General features: G+C 34.5%; 1 protein-coding gene across 2 annotated transcripts in view; it reads right to left on the reverse strand.

Moving 5' to 3' along the window:
• The window catches only part of CNBD1 (cyclic nucleotide binding domain containing 1), a 617967-nt gene that overhangs the window by 221082 nt on the left and 377505 nt on the right, over positions 1-19380 (reverse strand). For both annotated transcript variants that reach the window (XM_011937078.1, XM_011937079.1), the window contains exon 6: positions 10659-10852. In XM_011937078.1, the coding sequence (XP_011792468.1) occupies positions 10659-10852 (194 nt within the window). The remainder of the gene's footprint in view (positions 1-10658; positions 10853-19380) is intronic.

Below are 19380 nucleotides of genomic sequence, written 5' to 3' on the forward strand. Positions count from 1 at the left end.
ATGCAGAGCAAACACGTCTTCTCTTATACTCAGAAATGAGAGGGCTGTCTAAAGGTAGATCACTAGCCAGAGTTTTTGAGTTATGAGAGCCATTCCAGAGACTTCTTATAGAAAAAGTCACCCCTGGCAGCATACTTCAGTGAGGCAGAATGGATCGCAAAACTTGCTTACTTGTGTGACACATTCAACCTGGTCAAGGAACTCAATGTGTCACTTCAGGGAAGACTGACAACTGTGTTCAAGCTATCACATGAAGTAGTTGCATTCAAAGCCAAACTGGAATTATAGGGCAATGAGGGAAGACTGGGATTTCTGACATGTTTCAAACATTAGTAGAGACTTTGAAAGAGACTCAGTCAGGGCCTTCTTACTCCGAGCTGGTCCATGATCACCTTTCTCAACTTTCAAAAGAGTTTCACCATTACTTCCAAACTAGAAAAGAGCACTGAACTGGGAAGGAATGGATCTGCAACTCATTTTAGAATAAGTCAGATGAATGGACTTTGTCCATGCTAGAAGAGAATCAACTGCTTGAGATCACAAATGATGGTGGCCTTAAAAGTATGTTTGAGACAACTTCAAATCTCCATATGTTCTGGATTAAAGTCAAGCTGGAGATTATCCTGAGATTGCCACAAAAGCACTGAAAAGCCTGCTCCTGTTTCCAATATCTTATCTTTGTGAAGCAGGGTTTTCTTTGTAGTGACAGTAACCAAAACAAGATTATGGAGTAGACTGGACATATGCAACATAATTCAGGTGTCACTGTCTCCAATTACCCCCAGATAGGACCGTCTACTTCCAGGAAAACAAGCTCAGGGCTCCCACAGATTCTACATTATGAGAAGTTGTATAATTATTTATTTATATATTACAATATAATAACAATAGAAACAAGGTTCACAATAAGTGTAATGCTCTTGAATCATCCCGAAACCATCCCCCACCCCTAGTCCATGGAAAAATTGTCTTCTATAAAACTGATCCCTGGTACCAAAAAGATTGGGGAGTGCTGCTCTCCCATGCCTGGAAGAGTGCTAACAACTGAGGTGCAAATCTGAGGAAGAAATTCAGCATTCTAAAAATGACAGGATGGAAAGATAGGGGAGCCTCTGTGTCCAGGTGACTTTGTTGTGGTTCTAAATTAACTAATCCCTAAAGTCATCTATCTCGAAGACTTTCTATGAGATAAAAAATATTCTTATTGTTTAAATCATTAGTAATAATTTAGATAACATAAACCAAACCTCTCTTAACTGATACAGAGATTAAGACCAAATTCTCAAACAACTGTCATGAAATGATTTTCAGTCTCAAAAAGAAATAAAATCTATATTTAAAAGTTACAGACTATACTCAAAGCTTATGTTGCTGTCAACAATTCTGATAGTTACTGGCATCATCCATTTTGAGTTTTGCAAACCCAAAAGCTTCTCATTCCCAGTCTAATTAATGACAGAAAGAGATAATGGAAATTATGACATGGGAAATGAATATAAATAAGCTTTTTCCAGAAGTAATGGAAAAATTACAGAACAGGTTTGCCAGAGTAAAAATTATAGACCAAGCTTGCCTCATCTTTTCATCATTTTGTGTTTGTCAGAAAAATTTAAAAATTAGAGGAGCAAAGAATCCCAAGGCAATTACAAAAAAACAACAAAACACAAAACTGAAAACAATGGGCTTAAAGCAGTAGTTCTGGAAAATTTTATGAAGATAAAATAGGCACTAAAGCAAAATAAACCAATGGATATATGATATTAGTCCAAGAACCTGTGGTACTTTAAATGAAATGGGCATATAGTAAGTACTCAATTATTATTAGTTTTCTTATCATAAATACTGCCAATAATGGGAAAGCAAACATTAACAACAACAACAAAAAATTAATATATCCATAATAATAAAAGAATGATAAAGTGAGAATATCAACAATATATTTTAAAAATCATATTTGTAACACATGTATATTAAAAAATTATATCACTACTATACTCAAAAGTCTTATAAATTAATAGGTAAAAAGACAAAGAAAACAAAAGTAAAATGAGTACACAATATCAGGCATTTCACAGAAGGCATGCAAACATCCATAAACCAGAAATTACACTTATTTTCCTACCTTCAAATTTAACACTTATTTTTAATTTACATAAAGTTGAAATTATTTAATCTTTGAATACAATACTTAATATAATGAGATAAACAACAGCAAGCTTGATTACATTTTGATGTCTTCATAAATGTAGTCAAATAAGAAACAGTTGTATTAAAAAAATGGGGGGAAGATTAAGGAAACGAAAGCTTTAATTTTATTTAAGTGTATGTATTTGAAATGAAATATCTGAGTTAATGTTTATATGTGAAGTCTTCTTATTTTACGATGTTATTAAAAAAGCATTGGTAAACAGACTTAATATGTACCAATAAACATAACCCTTTTATTGCTTTTATAATAGAAGAGTTGTAAAAATCTTATACAAAGTATAATTTTTACTTTTATTTATTTTTAAACAGTAGTAAATTCACTATGATCTAATGTTTATTTTTAGTTACACCACACATTTTAACTCTTGATGAAAACAAAAGGCAACTATATGTCGGGATGATTAAGAAATATCTTCATGTTATAAATATATTATAAGCTATCTGTATTAAATATTTTAATGATCAGAGAGATAATTAGATGCTAAGTTCCAATGCCATTATTATAGTAAAAATATTTCCTGATTGACATTTTAGTTTTGAACATCTGAATATTCTAACATTTACATTTTAAGAATAAAATAATCATATATTTTTAAACATCAATTTAAATAAAATAAATGTAATATAACTGAACTTTAATCGATATAGATTAAATCCTCTATCAGTTGCAATTTAGTTGAATCAAAGCTCATTTCACAGATCATCTTTGACATTTTGAAGGCTCTAATTAAATTTAACTGGATTTAATTCAATTTATTCTTATTGAACACCTTAAAAGCTCCTAGCGTACTATACTACGCGTTAGAGAAAAATAAGATCCCTGACTTAAAGGAAGTCATCTTAACACTGGGGGCTGGGATATGAGTTGGGGACATCTAGAAGCAGCAAAAAACCATTTAAATGTCTATGAGTAAGTGGAGGGGAGGGGCAGATGAAGAGAATTGGGTTAAAGGGCATAAAAACACAGTTACAAGGAATAAATTCAACGTCTGATAAGCAAGGAGGGTGATATTGTTAAACAAAAATGTATTACACTCGGGAGCTAGGCACCCTAAACACCCTGACTTGATCACTATCAGTTATATACTTATAACAAAATTGCACATGGGACTGTGAAAGGAAAGTCTTGGGACCCCAGAATTACTAAGCTAAAGGAAAAAGTCAAGCAGGCAACTTGTCAGGGCCAACCTGCCTCCCATTGTATTCAAAGTCATCCTTCTGCTCACTGAGATAGATACATATCTGATTGCCTCCTTTGGAAAGGTTTATCAGAAACATGAAAGGATGCAACCATTTGTCCCTCACCTACCCCTGACCTGGAAGCCCCCTCCCTACTTCAGGTTGTCCCCACCTTTCTGGATGGAACCAATGTACTTCTTACATATATTGATTGAGGTCTCGTCTCTCCCTAAAATGTATGAAACCAATCTATGCCCTGAATACCTTGGGCAGATGTCATCAGGACCTTCTGAGGCTGTGTCACGGGCATGCATGTTTAACCCTGGCAAAATAAACTTTCTAAATTAACTGAGACTTGCCTCAAATTTTTGGGTTTCATATTCCCCATAAATTTGTACAAAGTTTTTTTAAATTAAAAAACAAAACGTAAACTTTATACTCCGATCACATGTAGATCAATATTAAATAGCAAATCACATTCTGTATCTTTTTTCACTGCATATATATGTTACAAGTTTTGATTCATGGTATTTTTGTTTTGATATGTGATATTTATATGTTTTTGCTTAATTGAAATAGTTTTGATTCTTTATTGTGACTCCTGTTTTGCATCAAGAATAATTTATATGTGTTTCTTAAATTGAAAACTTTAGTTTCTTTTTCTAATTGCCTTTCATTTTGGTTTTTAATGGAGTTGTGTTGCATATTAAAAATATGCTCTATAAAACACCATTTTTTAAAATGCCCACAAATAAATGAGGTAAAAGATGTAGGGAACCAAGGTAAGACCACACTGGGAATGAATCTGTGAAGAATGCTGGATAATGAAGAGGCAAGTAAAAGAATATGGAGCACTGACCACAGGGAATGGTGTACACAGAAGGTCAGGCAGCACCCATTATCAGAAATCTGGAGGCAGCAGAATTAAATATCTTAAATTCCTTGTCCTTATCCAACATGACTTTGCCTTTACTCTTCCAAGATATCCCAATAGTCTGCTTGACACAGAACTTAAAATTAATTGGAATATGTTCTTGTTCGAAAATAATTAGTTGAATTTTATCCAGGATCTGAAGATGGAATTGCTATTCAACTGCTTTATGAAATGAGATATTCTTTTTTTAGTTGGAGGCACCATTTATCAATGCCTTCTGAATTTTCTCTAGATATCTGATAAAACTTCAGATGTACTAGGCAGTATGCATAAAATACTCATGGCTCCATTATCGTCGGCTTGAATAATACAGGTTGTGCTGATAACACAGGTTAGAAATATTTTGTATTTGGGAAATGGAAAAGTTAGGATCTGATGGTTTAGTGATTAATTTGCTCAAAATATCTTTACTGTAAATTAAGGAAATATACATACTGGCAGAAGGTTGATTTCACCACATTTCCTCCCTCCACCCTGTCCTTTTTCAGATTTTTTTGTTATTGACTCACTAGCTAGTAATTGATACAAGAAAATAAAGAATACTTTTGAGTTGGGATTTATTCCCATTAAGAATTAATATAAATATCAACAATTAAGTTTATGCCATGAGCAATTAAATTATTGTCTATGAAAAAAGCTAAACTCTGAGATATTTGAAGAGATTTATTCTGAGCCAAATATAAGTGACTGTGGCACAAGGCAAAGTCTCAAGAGGTCTTAAGAACATGTGCCCAAGGTGGTTGAACTACAGCTTGGTTTTATACATTTTAAGGAGACATAAAACCTCAATCAATACATGTAAGATGTACATTGGTTCTATCTGAAAAGGTGGGACAACTCCAAGAGGGGCCTTCTAGGTCACAGCTGGATTCAAAGACATTCTGAGTGGCAATCAGTTGAAAGAGTTAAGCTATTATTTAAAGACCTTGAATCAATAGAAGAGGGTTAATTAATATAAAGGGTTAATATAAAGCATCTGCATTAATATAAAGGGTTGTAGCTACCAAGGTTCTTACTATGCAGATGAAGCCTCCAGGTAGCAGGCTTCAGACATAATAGATTGTAAATGTTTCTTGTCAGACTTAAAAAGGGGCCAGATTCTTAGCTAATTTTCTCTTGTATCAGGAAAAAGACCTGGAAAGGGAAGGCAATTTTCTACAGAATGTAGATTTTCCCCACAGGAGACAGCTTTGCAGGGCCATTTCACAATATGTCAGAGAAATATATTTTGGGGTAAAATACTTCAATATCTTCCAGGGCCTGCCATCTGTCATGTTGGTATTTTACCGCTACAAAGAGTGTTTTGTCAGTCTTAAGGTCTCTGTTTTAACATTAATGCTGGTCAGTTGTGCCTGAATACCAAAAGCAAGAGGGTATAATAAGGAATGTCTGACCCCCCTGGCAATTATGTCCTCAACTACTTTTTCAGGTTAACTTTGTAATGTTCTTGGCTGAGATGAGGGGTCTATTCAGTTGGCTGGGGGCTTAGAATTTTATTTTTGACTTACATTCTCTACATATGCTTATTATCTCTGGTTCCCCAACTTACACAGTTGCAAAGAGAGGTAGAACCATTGCCTTTTCCTATCTTACCAAGAAAATAAATGGTATTATTATAGCTTCCAAAATGATCACAAATAAATGTCATTTTGTTTTTTTTAATGCACTGGTATTGATACATAACTTAAACTATTTTTTTACATAGGCAAAAACTAAGAATTGAATCACTGTGTATTCCATGCCCTTGTAATCTCATTTCTAGACCAAAGTAGCAAGGCTGTAATTATTTTTCCAGGGTTAGTATGAGACACCCTGCTAGACACTTTCACTGTTATCCATTCAAAAATCTTCCATGGGCCCGGCGCGGTGGCTCACGCCTGTAATCCCAGCACTTTGGGAGGCCGCGGAGGACGGATCACGAGGTTAGGAGATCAAGAGCATCCTGGTTAACAAGGCGAAACCCCGTCTCTACTAAAAACACAAAAAAATTAGCCAGGTGTAGTGGCGGACCTGTAGTACCGCTACTCGGGAGACTGAGGCAGGAGAATGGCGTGAACCCAGGAGGCGGAGCTTGCAGTGAGCTGAGATCGTGCCACTGCACTCCAGCCTGGGCAACAGAGCGCGAGTCCGTCTCAAAAAAATAAATAAATAAGAAAATAAAAATAAAAAATAAAAAAAAACTTCCATGTACAGATTTTTGTGCTGAATGCTATTGTAAGTATAAGATTCAAAGTCCATAATTTCAAGTAGTGTCTCAAATGAGCACAAACTCTTTCAACTGTAAATTCCAGATCCTCTTGAGAAATGAGATCAGGAAGTTGACAGCAAAGATCGAAAGATACCTGCTTCATGACAATTTTTAGAGTACTGAAGTTTTCTTTCTCCTCTATTCCCAGTGACCTCTGGGCTCAGAATGAGGACACAGAAATGTAGTGGAGTAAACTTGAAACTTTCCCTAACCCATTAACTGGGGGGACACACAAAAAGTATCCAGCTAAACTGCATGAAAAGGGAAGAACCCTGGAGAACCTCCTGGAAGGATGAATCGACCCTAAAAAGAGATTCAAGGGGTCACTGCCTGAAGCCAGGGATCAAGGGTACGGTATTAAAAAGCCCTCTGGGAGGCAAGACCCGCTCCAGGGGACTGCAGGAGGAGCAACACCCTGAGGAAACCAGCCTACATTTGGACATGCAATCACAGAAGGTCCCGTTACCATTTTGCGTTTAATTCCCAGCCTCCTTCCTTTCCTCACTGAAAAGAACCAGAAAACCAAGGTAGTGTGTAAAGAGCATGCAAAGTAAGAAGCGAGGATAGACCAATTTAAATTATGCTTCCCGCTGCTGGATTCTATGGCACAATAAGGCATAAGCTGAGTATCAAACATGAAAGTTTGAAAATTTGACATAAACAGGACTGGAATTTGTAAGACCAAAAAGAGTGAGGTTATTCATTAATACCTAGGATCTGATTGAGGTGCTAGGATCCAGGTATCATGGAAGAGTAATACTACACCACTTGTTTGAAACCTTTGGTGTAAAAAAAAAAACCAAATTACTATTTTATAATTTTACTCTTACTGGGCCCTGCTTGTTGAATATATTAAATATTTTTATCAGTTTTTTCCACATAGTTCCAAATGTATTTCAAAGAAAACTACTACTAACAAACTAGAAAGTTATTTTAATAATTATTGAGAATCTTCAACTTAATAATTTGCTTTTATAATTTTGCTGAATTTAATCACAGCAAAAATAGATTTTAGTAAAATATGTTTTATTGCAGATAGCAATATATGTTAAATATAGAAGTATATAAATATAAAATATAGAAGTGCATGTGTGTGTATGTGTGTGTGTGTTTTGGCATAGACCACACTATATCTATGCTGAGATGTCTCTAAGAAATGTGAATGTATTTATTATTATAATTTTAAAAGTTGTAAGACTAATTAGAAAAAATAAAATTAATGAAAGATTTTAAAGCTACTTAGAAGCACTAAGTTGGTGATCTTGTAAATAAATGTGTAATTTTTTATCTCTTTCCTTACATAATTAACTCTAATGAAAAAGTTTTCAGTTTCAATGTGTAAATCTATGTTGAGAAAAGCAAAAATATTGTTTCACTGTACATTTATACCACACTCATTTTTCATCCAGTGTGTAGTAAAGAGGAAGAACTGCAGATGCTTGGAGCTTTAATAATTTTTATTCAGAACTATACATTACCTCATCAGAAATAAATTTGATCCTTGGATTAGATGTTTTTCACCTTATGTTTGTTATACTCAAATGATCTCCATTTGTATACCAAACTGTTGGAGGGTAAAATAGAAGCATGAAAATGTTACAACTTTTTTCTTCTTCTTAGTTGTTTGGTTCTCTGTTACAATGCAATAAAAAAGCAAATAATGGTTTGAAAAAAAAAAAAAAAAGCCAAAAAATGGGAGAAAGAAAAATATAGCCCTTTACGTGTGCAAAACTATAAAACTCTCCTAGACACAAATCTTTGGAAATAGTAATATTTTTATTTGAAAAAGGCCCACTAAGTAAATACACAAAAAGGGAAATTTTTAAAATAGGGAAAGATCAGCATGTTTCATAACACCAGCTAAACTCATAATTTCTACAGGGCACAGGGTTAGCAAGGGTACTTTAAGTTTTTAGCAATGTGAAATAAATTTATCAATAATCATACGCTTGTCCTTCTGCAAACTTAACAACAAAAACCACAGAGTTGATGCAAGTTAAAATTGTCTGCCTTGATTTCTATCTTTTCATTTGTTTCAAAATATTCTACTAAAGTAGAAAAAATGTTGTAGAGCTTAACTGCCTGCCAGCCAGGGAGCAATACAAATCTATCACTGGAGCACTGGTAGTCTCTGACACGCTGTATCAGTACCACTGATAAAATTTTAATGATGTTAAGCAGGCATTAAGTACTAGTAGAAGGGAATGCACTGGAAGGTAGAATATCTCAGATGTTTGAGATATTGTAGAATGAGTATTTATAAGGACCATGGCATAAGATGATTGCTGCCTGGAGCTCTCAGTGCACTAAAGGAATACAATAAAAGGAAGAGGAAAATTAATCACCCATTTAAGATGAATTATCTAATGCAAGGGTTCTTTGACTGCATATAAAGAAACTCTCATTTTCAACAGTTAGAGGGCAGAAAAATCCGAGAATCTGACTTGGAATATAAATAGACGGGTAGGTAGATAATTAATTGGTAGGTGGGTAGGTAGACAGATACATAGATGATAGAGAGATAGATAGATATGCACATAGAAATATATTCATATCTACGCTCTCTGGAGCTCTGCTACAGCAGTCTCAACCTTGGCAAGTATTTTTTTTTAATTATTTTATTCTAAGGCTGGGGCCCAGATGGAGAAGTGGAGCTCTAAAATTTGAGATAGTGACATTAAAGCCTTGGTACATAAAATGTCATCATGGTCACTTGTTACAGAGAATAAATAGGCAGAATTTCTAAGAAGTAGAGTTTTGGTTCAGGTTTGGTTCCCAGTGGCTTCACTGGGTCCATAAGCCTACCCCACGGGCAATATCCGTGGTCCCTAAAAGCATAATTTAAATGGATACGTGGTAGTGGGTAGAGTTTCCACATTGGTTTCTTGGTCTGTGCAGTAAGAGCTATCACAGTAAAGATTAAGTGGAAGCCTCTGAAACTTCTCTCTACCCTTTTCCCCACTCTAGTCAAGATAGGGAATTGAAAACAATATCACATCTCAGGTGGAATGCCAGAAATTAGTACTGCTCCTAAAGACCTAAAGCAGAATGCAGATCTGGTGATTCCCATCATATCCCCATTTAATATATGAGTTTGAACATTCAAAAAAAAAAGGTCTTTGAAGACTGAATTCAACTACCAGAAATTCAATCAGGAAACAGCCCTAATTATAGCTGTTGTGCTAACCGTGGCATATTTGCTAGAGCAGATTAAAATAGCATTAGGTCCATTATATGTGGCCACTGACATGGCAAATGCATTTTTTTCCATCCCTAACAAGAAGAAACATCATTCATTCATGTGAAATGAATAATACACTTTTACAGGCTTGTTTATTTTTATCCTTGTCTTTCTTTCTGGGTATGATCCATGCTCTTGAATGTGATATTAGTTCTGGATTTTTCTGATTGTACCCCATAATGCTAAATAATTTGGTTTTAATTAGTTATTTGACTCTTTTCTACTGTGGACATTTTGATCACCCTAAATTGAGAACTGACTATCAGCCACAATTCTAGTCAATTCAGACCTCTATCGTATGTGGAGTATCCAGAGATTTACAAAGATATGGAACTTTTCATTTTTGACCAGCTGATAGTCTTGAAATATTATATAGATGCAAAAGATTTTCCTCAATTAAGAATTTCTGATTGTAATGAAATTAACTACTTGACTATCATAGCATTGCTCTTGTGACAAACATAATAAACACACATTCTTGACTTGATTTAAAGGTCCTTCATAATCAGTTGGCCTTCCTGTCTCTCTCTCCTCAAATCACCTATTCTCTCTCCCTTATCTGAAACTACTATTATCCCTCTTTCAGGGATCCAGCCACATCAACCTTGTCTGTTATCAAATACACCATACAAACCTTGCCAGTGGTCAGGATGCTGTTGAAGGCATCCTTTATCAAAAATGTTTAGTCAAATGTCAATATTAATAATATCATTTATATTTTAAAGGCTATATTACCTTAAATATTTCAGGACTCTAAAGATACTGGATCTTAATGTCTTGAAGAGATAAAGTTTTACAAAAGCACGTTATCTTGTTACTTGTGGAAAAAGCAAATACTCATCTCTTACCATTGAGTCATATGAAGGTAGGTACATCTCAGCAAGTGTAGAGTTTTTGAATTTTTCACTCAAAATGAAGCTGTGGAAACTCTGAGGTATGAATGAGACTGGTGAATCACTTCCTTCAATCAGATTTTTATACACATTTGTTTGAGGTCGAGCTAGGCCTTTCAGTATTACATAAAATCCATCATTTGCAATCACTGAAAAAAACAAAGCCAAAAAATATACACCATTGCTCAGGCTCCTTGATATAGATATGACTAATACATATATTGCACTTATGGTACTTTCAACATATTTCTTTCAGTGTATTCTATAACAATGAATTTAATGTAATAGGCATTTTCAAATAGTTTACTCAAATAACAAGAATAACAAAAGCATGTTTATACATTTGGATTCTTCTTTTCAGACAATTACATATAGTTGCTATCCTCTCATAGAACTGATGGGTTCTAGGGGAATAAAACATGATTATATAAAATTATTAATAGAGGTGAGACACTGTGAGAAAAATGGGTCCAGAAAAGCCTGATAGGTTCTAGGGGAAGAAAACATAACATACAAATATTAATAGATTTGAGACATTGTGAGAAAAATGGGACCAGAAAAGCTGTTGAATGTTTTTTAATGTTCATGACCCTCCAATACACAAAATGCCATTTTTCCTATTTTATATAAATAACAATATATATCTACACTTAATATTCATTTATTTTTGCTCTGGACATGATGACAATCACTTATAGAACTTAACAATGGAGAGAGTCTGGAGAAGGTGACTGATTATTACTAGAAAGAAGAGTTTTTCCCAAAGATGTCCTACTCCAAAACATAAATCTCTAAAATCTGTCATCTAACCCCAATTCCTAAAGTTAAACTGTGTGCCTGTAGGTCTGAAAGACATACTCATTTGTGAATATTTCTAATGTACCTTAAATTAATTGCAGTTCTTCTGAAGCCTGGAAGGGGGTAAGAATAGGATGGTGTCTTTCTCCATATCTTATTTACATTACTTCCTAAGATTGAAGCAAATTACTCAAGTGCTGTCAGGAGATATTTTCGTACACTTTGCTTATTAACTTGCTAGAAATAGAAACTTTACAAATTTCATTTTCAGGGACAATCTTTTTTTAAAATGTCCTAAAAGTCATCAAATGCTTGCCATGTCTGCTTTTTTTCTAACCTGAGTGCTAATTAGTGTGACTTTCTTAGTCACAATTCATACACGGGGACCATGGGAGAGTGATTCACATGCTTCTTTAAAGCAAAGGTTATTCTTGCTTGGATGTCTGAGCTTAAACTAGACTTCCTTCCAGGCAACACAATACAAGCATATCTCGTTTTACTGTGCTTTGCTTTTCGGTGCTTCACAGATACGGCATTTTTTTACACATCAAAGATTTGTGCAACCTTGCATCTAGCAAGTTTATCAGCACCATTTTTCCAATAGCATGTGATCACTTTCTGTTTCTGTGTCACATTTTGGTAATTCTCACAATATTTCAAACTTTTTCATTATTACTGTATCTGTTGTGGTGATCTGTGATCAGTGATCATCGATGTTACCATTGATGTAACCATTGATGTAATTGTTTTGGGCACAGCAAACTATGCACATATAAGACAATGAACTTAATTGGTAAATGTTGTGCATGTTTGGACTGCCCTATTCAATGGCTGTTTCCCCATGTCTCTCCCTCTCCTCAGGCCTTTCTACTCCCTGAAACACAACAATGTTAAAATTAGGCCAATTAATAGCTCTAAAATGGCCTCTAAGTGTTCAAGTGAAAGGAAGAGTCATGCGACTCTTACTTTGAATCAACAGCTAGAAATGATTAACCTCAGTAAGAGAGGCTTGTTGGAAGATGAGATATGCTGAATACTAAGCCTTTTACACTATATAGTAAGCCACGCTGTGAATGCAAAGGAACAGTTCTTGTAAAAATTTAAAAGTGCTATGACAGTGAACACACGAATGATAAGGAAGCAAAACAGCCTCACTGCAATACTGAGAAAGTTTAAGGGGTCTGGATAGATGAAACCAGCCACAGCATTCTCGTAAACCAAACCTAATCCAGAGCAAGGCCCTATTTCCATTCAATTTCAGGAAAGCTAAGAGAGGGTGAGGAAGCTCCAGACGAAAAGCTGAGAGCTGGCAGAGTTTGGTTCATGAGGTTTAAAGACAGAAGCCATATGTATAACATAGAAGTGCAAGGTGAAACAGCAAGTGCTGATGCAGAAGTTGCATCAAGTTATCCAGAAGACGAGCTGAGGTAATTGACAAAGATGGCTACACTAAACAGATTTTCAATGTAGATGAAACAGCCTTCTATTGTAAGAAGATGCTATCTAGTACTTTCTAGCTAAAAGAGAGAAGAAGTCAATTCCTGGCTTCAAAGTTTCAAAGGAGAGGTTGATGATGACATACAGCTGGTGATGGTGACACATAGGTCAGCTGACTGTGACATGCAGCTGGTGACATTAAGCTGAAGCCACTACTCATTTACCATTCCAAAAATTCTAGGGCCCTTAACAATTATGCTAAATCTACTCTGCCTGTGTTCCATAAATGGAACAACCAAGCCTAGATGACAGCATATCTTTTTATAGCATTCTATAATGAATATTTGAAGCCCACTGTTGAGATCAACTACTCAGAAAAAGACTCCTTTCAAAATACTACTGCTCATTGACAGTGCATCTGGTTACCCAAGAACTCTGATGGAACTGTGTAAGTAGTTGAATATTGTTTTCCTGCCTGCTAACACAACATTCATTCTGCAACCTATCAATCAAGAGGTAATTTCAACTTCTAAGTTTTATTATTTAAGAAATACATTTCATAAGTCTATAGCTACCATAGACATAATTATTCTGATGGATCTGGGCAAAGTAAACTGAAAACCTTCTGGAAAAGATTCATTATTCTAGATGCCTTTAAGAATATTTGTGATTCATGAGAAGGGGTCAAAATATCAACACTAACAGGAGTTTGGAAAAGTTGATTCCAACCCTCAAGGATGACTTTGACGGGTCCAAGGCTTTGGTGGAGAAGGAAACTGCAGATGTGGTGGAAACAGCAAGATGACTAGAATTAAAAGTGGAGCTTACTTACGGATGTGACTGAATTGCTGCAATCTCATGATAAAACTTAAACCAAACAAAAAGTTGCTTCTTATGGGTGAACAAAGAAAGCAGTTTCTTTAGATGAAATCTACTTCTGATGAGTAGGTTGTGAACACTGAATTTTAAAAAAGATTTAGAATGTAACATAAACTTAGTTGATAAAGCAGTTGGGCAGGGTTTGAGAGAATTGACTCAAATTTTGAAATGTTTTATGGGTAAAATGCTATCAAACAGCATTACATGCTACAGATAAATCTTTTGTAAAAAGAAGAGTCAATTGATGCAGAAAACTTCGTTGCCATATTCTTAGGACATTGCCACAGTCAAACTGGGCATGGTGTTGCATGCCTGAAGTCCCAGCTACTTGGGAGACTGAGGTGGGTGAATCACTTGAGCCCAGGAGTTCAAGTTCAACCTTGGCAAAAACAACAAGACCCCATCGAGAGAGAGAGAGAGAGAGAGAAATTGCTGTAGCCACCCCAATCTTCAGCAACCTCCAGCCTGAATAGCCAGTAGCCATCAACATTGAGGCAAGACCTTCTACCAGAAAAAGATTAGGACTCACTGAAGGTTCACATGGTCATTACTATTTTTTTAAGCAATTAAGTATTATAAATTAAGGTATATATATATTTAAACATAATGCAATCACATACTTAATAGACTACATGATAATGCAAACATAACTTTTATATGCACTGGGAAACCAAAAAATGTGTGTGACTCACGTTATCATGATATTCATTGTGTTGCAGTGCTTTGGAACTAAACCTGAAATTTCTCTGAGGAATGCCTGTATAATAAATGGATCAAGTGCTAGTCTAGGAGGCAGGAGGAGGACTGATTTTTAGTCCCAGTGTTGCATTCATTGTGTAATATATTCCTAGGATCAATGTCCAGATCAAAGATTGTCATGCTAAGTTTTTTATTTTATTTTTATTTTATTTTATTTTATTTTATTTTATTTTATTTTATTTTATTTTATTTTATTTTATTTTATTTTATATTTTGAGACAGAGTCTCGCTCTGTTGCCCAGGCTGGAGTGCAGTGGCCGGATCTCAGCTCACTGCAAGCTCCGCCTCCCGGGTTTACGCCATTCTCCTGCCTCAGCCTCCGGAGTAGCTGGGACTACAGGCGCCCGCCACCTTGCCCGGCTGATTTTTTGAATTTTTTAGTAGAGACGGGGTTTCACCGTGCTAGCCAGGATGGTCTCGATCTCCTGACCTCGTGATCCACCCCTCTCGGCCTCCCAAAGTGCTGGGATTACAGGCTTGAGCCACTGCGCCCGGCCTCTACATGTATTTTAAATGTGTTATTTTGTCAATTATTCACTGAATGTAATTGTTGTAGTTACTACTAAAGGGTTTAAATGAATTTTAAAACTAATATACATAACCAAATTTTACCAATGCAAAGATTATCTTAAAAGTTTTGGCCAATTTAAATTAGTGAAATGTTAAAGATGTAGATGAAAAGACTGTATCTAATAATAGTAATTAAATTAGTTAACAATAATGTTAAAAACCTCATATTACATAATATCACTTCAGAAAAAACTGTGTTTAATATGAAAAGCATAAATATTCAAATATCTCACAGGAATCTCTTTTGTAGTTTCTTCATCATAATTCAGATTATTTATTTCATCATCCAACACATTTCTCTGAAACCATTATCTTTACTCCAGTTGGTTTGGCATACAGTATATTTGCATTTCAATGTAAAGAAGTCCCTGAAATTGTATCGCAAGCTACAAGTACTGTAATAATTTGCACAAATACATACACAACTCTTTTTAGCTAAATTGATTTTTTAATTTCATAAAATGCTGAATTTATTGCTAAAAATGCTTTTACAAAATTAAACTTACTGAAAAGGCACAAGAAAAAATAAGAATCACCCATACTTATACAAATCCGAATTTTTGAATAAGTGCATTTATTTGGAAACAGAGGAGGGAGACTGCAATAACCAAAAGTTTAAAAACTGAAAGAATCAGATATTGGCATGGATGTGAGACATCTAAAATTCTCACACATTGTTGGTGGGAGTATAAATTATACAATTACTCTGCAAAAATATCTGGCAGTTTTTTTTGTTTTTTAAATGAAACATACTTCTAAACTATGTCCCAGTAATTCAGCTCTTAGGTATTTGCTCAGGGGGAATAAAAGTAGATGTCCAAAAAGGACTTGTACAAGGATGTTACTAGCAGCTTTATCATAATAGTTCAATGCTATAAAAAGCTCAGGTGTCCATCTGGAAGAACATATGTAAAGAAGCTCTGGTATGTCCCTGCAATGGAATACTACTCAGCCATGAAAAGGAATGAACTATTGATTCATACAACATTGATAAATCTCAGAAGCATTATGTTAATTGGAATAAAGTTTTCACAAAAGAGTACATGCTGTCTAATTTCATTATAAAGTTTTAAATTATTCATGTGAATCTAATTCATAGTGAGAATTAAAAAAAAAAAAAAAAAAGAGAGCCATTGCCCCTATGGGATAGACAAGAGACTGAGAAGAAGTATAAACAGAACTTTTGGGGTGATGGTAAAGTTCGATAGCTTGCTATGGATCTGGGATACAGTATTTGTCTAAACTCATCAAGTGATACATTTAAGAGAGAGAGAGAGATATATATGCACATCACTGTATATAAATTTTGCCTTAAAAATAAAGTGTCAGAAACAAATATTGAATCCTAGATACACTCTGAAGTGTTTAGGGGTGAAATGTCCTGATGCTATGATATATCAATTAAATGGAAGCTTATGCAAATATAATGGAGAAAAAAAACTGGAGAAAATAATTAGTGTTCACAAGATGACAGCAAATATTGTTTGACTCTTTCTTGGTTGTGAACATTTTATTATATGTCAGACACTATACTACACATATTATAACCCTATGAATCAGGCACTATAATTGCTTCAACTTTACAACTGCGGAAACTGAAAGCAGTGAAAAATTAAACATCCTTCCCAGGCTTGATGAGCCAGTAGTGGTTGAGCCAGTATTTGAAGACAACCAGTGGCAGTTCCACATGACGATACTAGTCTTTGTAATTTGACATAGAATACTCTCTTTCTTCCCCTCCCCTCCCCTCTCTGTCTCATTCTTGAAATACATTGCTTAGGGATATTATTTCAATTATGATAAAATAAGACTACAATGTGTTATTTAGCATGTGTCATTTTCAGTTAAAAAATATATTACAAAGTAATATATGTTCATTTAAAAAGTTTAAAATAAAAGTAAATATATGTCTGCCTATGAATGCATGTTTAAGATATAAACATTATAATACAAAAACAAGTCTAGAAAGAGATTTGGTAGTATGAGTTACTTGTTCCTAAGAGAACAACTTATGTGGCACCCTCTCATACTCTCTCTTCCTTCAGCTCTCAACCATATGAAGTACTGGCTCCCATTCTGCCTTCTGCCATGATTGTAAGTTTCCTGAGATGTTACAAATAAGTCTCTTTTTAAATAGACTTGTAAAAAAGACATTGTTAATTACTGAGCAAAATAATAGTGCTTGATTAGAACTGTAAGTATACCTTTCACTAGATGTTCTCCATAAAATAGAAGTTAATGTTTTCAGATCTTAATGACAAATGGGTTGATGGGCTATTCCTAAATAAATGACTCATTAAGAAGCAACGTTTTAATCTAGATTTCTTAAATCTAGAAACAGCTATTCCTGTTATTCATATACACCAAACATGCCATGAAGAGTAAATGTCACATACCAAGCATGAAATGCTTATCATGCACTGTGCTACATGTTCTAACACTAATTCTTCCAATAACCCAGAAAATCATACATTGTTAGTGCATATTTCAGATGAAGAAACCACGGCTCAGAATGATAAAGTAACTCATCAAAAGTTACAAAGTACATCAATTTCTGGAAGTTTTCATATGTATTCTAACATCTGAAGGATACACACATACATACAAACATACATACACACATAGGAGTGCTCTGTGCATGTAATTTGCATGTGCGTATTTATGTAGTTATGTGTATATATAAAATGTATATATAAATATATATGTACAAATGTATGTTAGTTTTATAGATCTCATACACCTCAATGAGAATTAAAAGAATTCTTGCCATTCGATATGGTTTGGATCTGTGCCCCTGCCCATATCTCATGTTGAATTGTAATCCCCAGTGTTGGAGATGGGGCCTTGGTGGGAACTGACTGGATCATGGGGGTGAATCATTCATGAATGGTTTAGCACCATCCTCTCGATGCGGTTCTAGTGATAGATTTCTCTTGAAATCCCGTTGTTTAAAACTCTGTGGCATCTCCCTCTTCTCTCTGTTCCTCCTGCTCTCAGCTATATAAAGTGCTGGCTCCCATTTCACCTTCTGCCATGATTGTTAGTTTCCTGAGGCCTCCCCAGAAGTTGAGCAGATGCCAGCATCATGGCTCCTATACAGACTGTGGTACCATGAGCCAATTAAACCTCTTTTCTTTATAAATCATTACCCAGTCTCAGGTATTCCTTTACAGCAGTGTGAAAATGGACTAATACAGTATTTGTAACAGAGTTCAGAAATTGACCCTCAATTATTTCCTTAAATTAACATAGTTGGTGTATTCATAAATCTATCAAAATTATTTTAGAAGAAATTTGAAAATAAAAGTTTTTTTTTTAAATTTCAGACATATATGCAGAGTGAGATGAAATTTTGGGTGACTTCTGTATAGATGTACTAGAGGATAATAAAAAAGGAAAAGGATCCTTATTCAAACAAAAAATTTAACAATATAAATGGAGTTAAAATGAAGAGTTCAGAGAAAAGTATAAAATTTAGCAGAAACTGAATTTACAAAAGCGTCTCAAAATAGAATTCAAAGAATATTTGACATAAATCCCAAAATTTATAGACAAATTATTAAATACTATAAAAACTGTCTAAAAAAGATTACTATCTAGTTAAGCTCTCAAAGAACAATTAAAATATTACTAACAGAGCACAAAGTGGTGTTAAATGTAGGAACTGTGAGAAAAAAGACATTTGTTAATAATGCAAGATAAATATAAGCATTCGAAATATTTAACCAGTGAGAAGAAACAAATAGCATGGATTCCTTATTCAAACATTCAAAATACATAAAATGATTTCATGTATTTTTTAAGAAAAATACAAGCATTTAAGAAAAATCAGACAATAAGGAAATAACACTGATTTCCAGCCCATTAAATAATGATTCCCAGACTCTGCAAAGGTAAAGGAATTTATCAAAATCAAGTTGGTTAGGAATAAGTTTCATAGAAGTGTTTATATACCTAGCTTCTATTACATGAAAAGTCAAAGAACTATTCTTATAAGGACTTGAGAAATCTCCTAGTGCAGGACCCCATATTTGAAAATAGCTCTTAACTATACTTTTATTAATGAACAAAAGGCATTACAAAAGAATTAAAAATACTAGGGAAAGTTTAATCATTTTGATAGTGACTTTTTGAAAAGTTAAAGGCCAATTACAAAGTTTGATTAAAGCAAGCATGATTGTGAATCTTGCTAAAGATTTCCCACTCTCTGGTACAAAGACCTTCAGCTAAAATC

Source organism: Colobus angolensis, unplaced genomic scaffold (genome assembly GCF_000951035.1).
Source record: "Colobus angolensis palliatus isolate OR3802 unplaced genomic scaffold, Cang.pa_1.0 Scaffold16, whole genome shotgun sequence".
Classification (NCBI taxonomy): Eukaryota; Metazoa; Chordata; class Mammalia; order Primates; family Cercopithecidae; genus Colobus; species Colobus angolensis.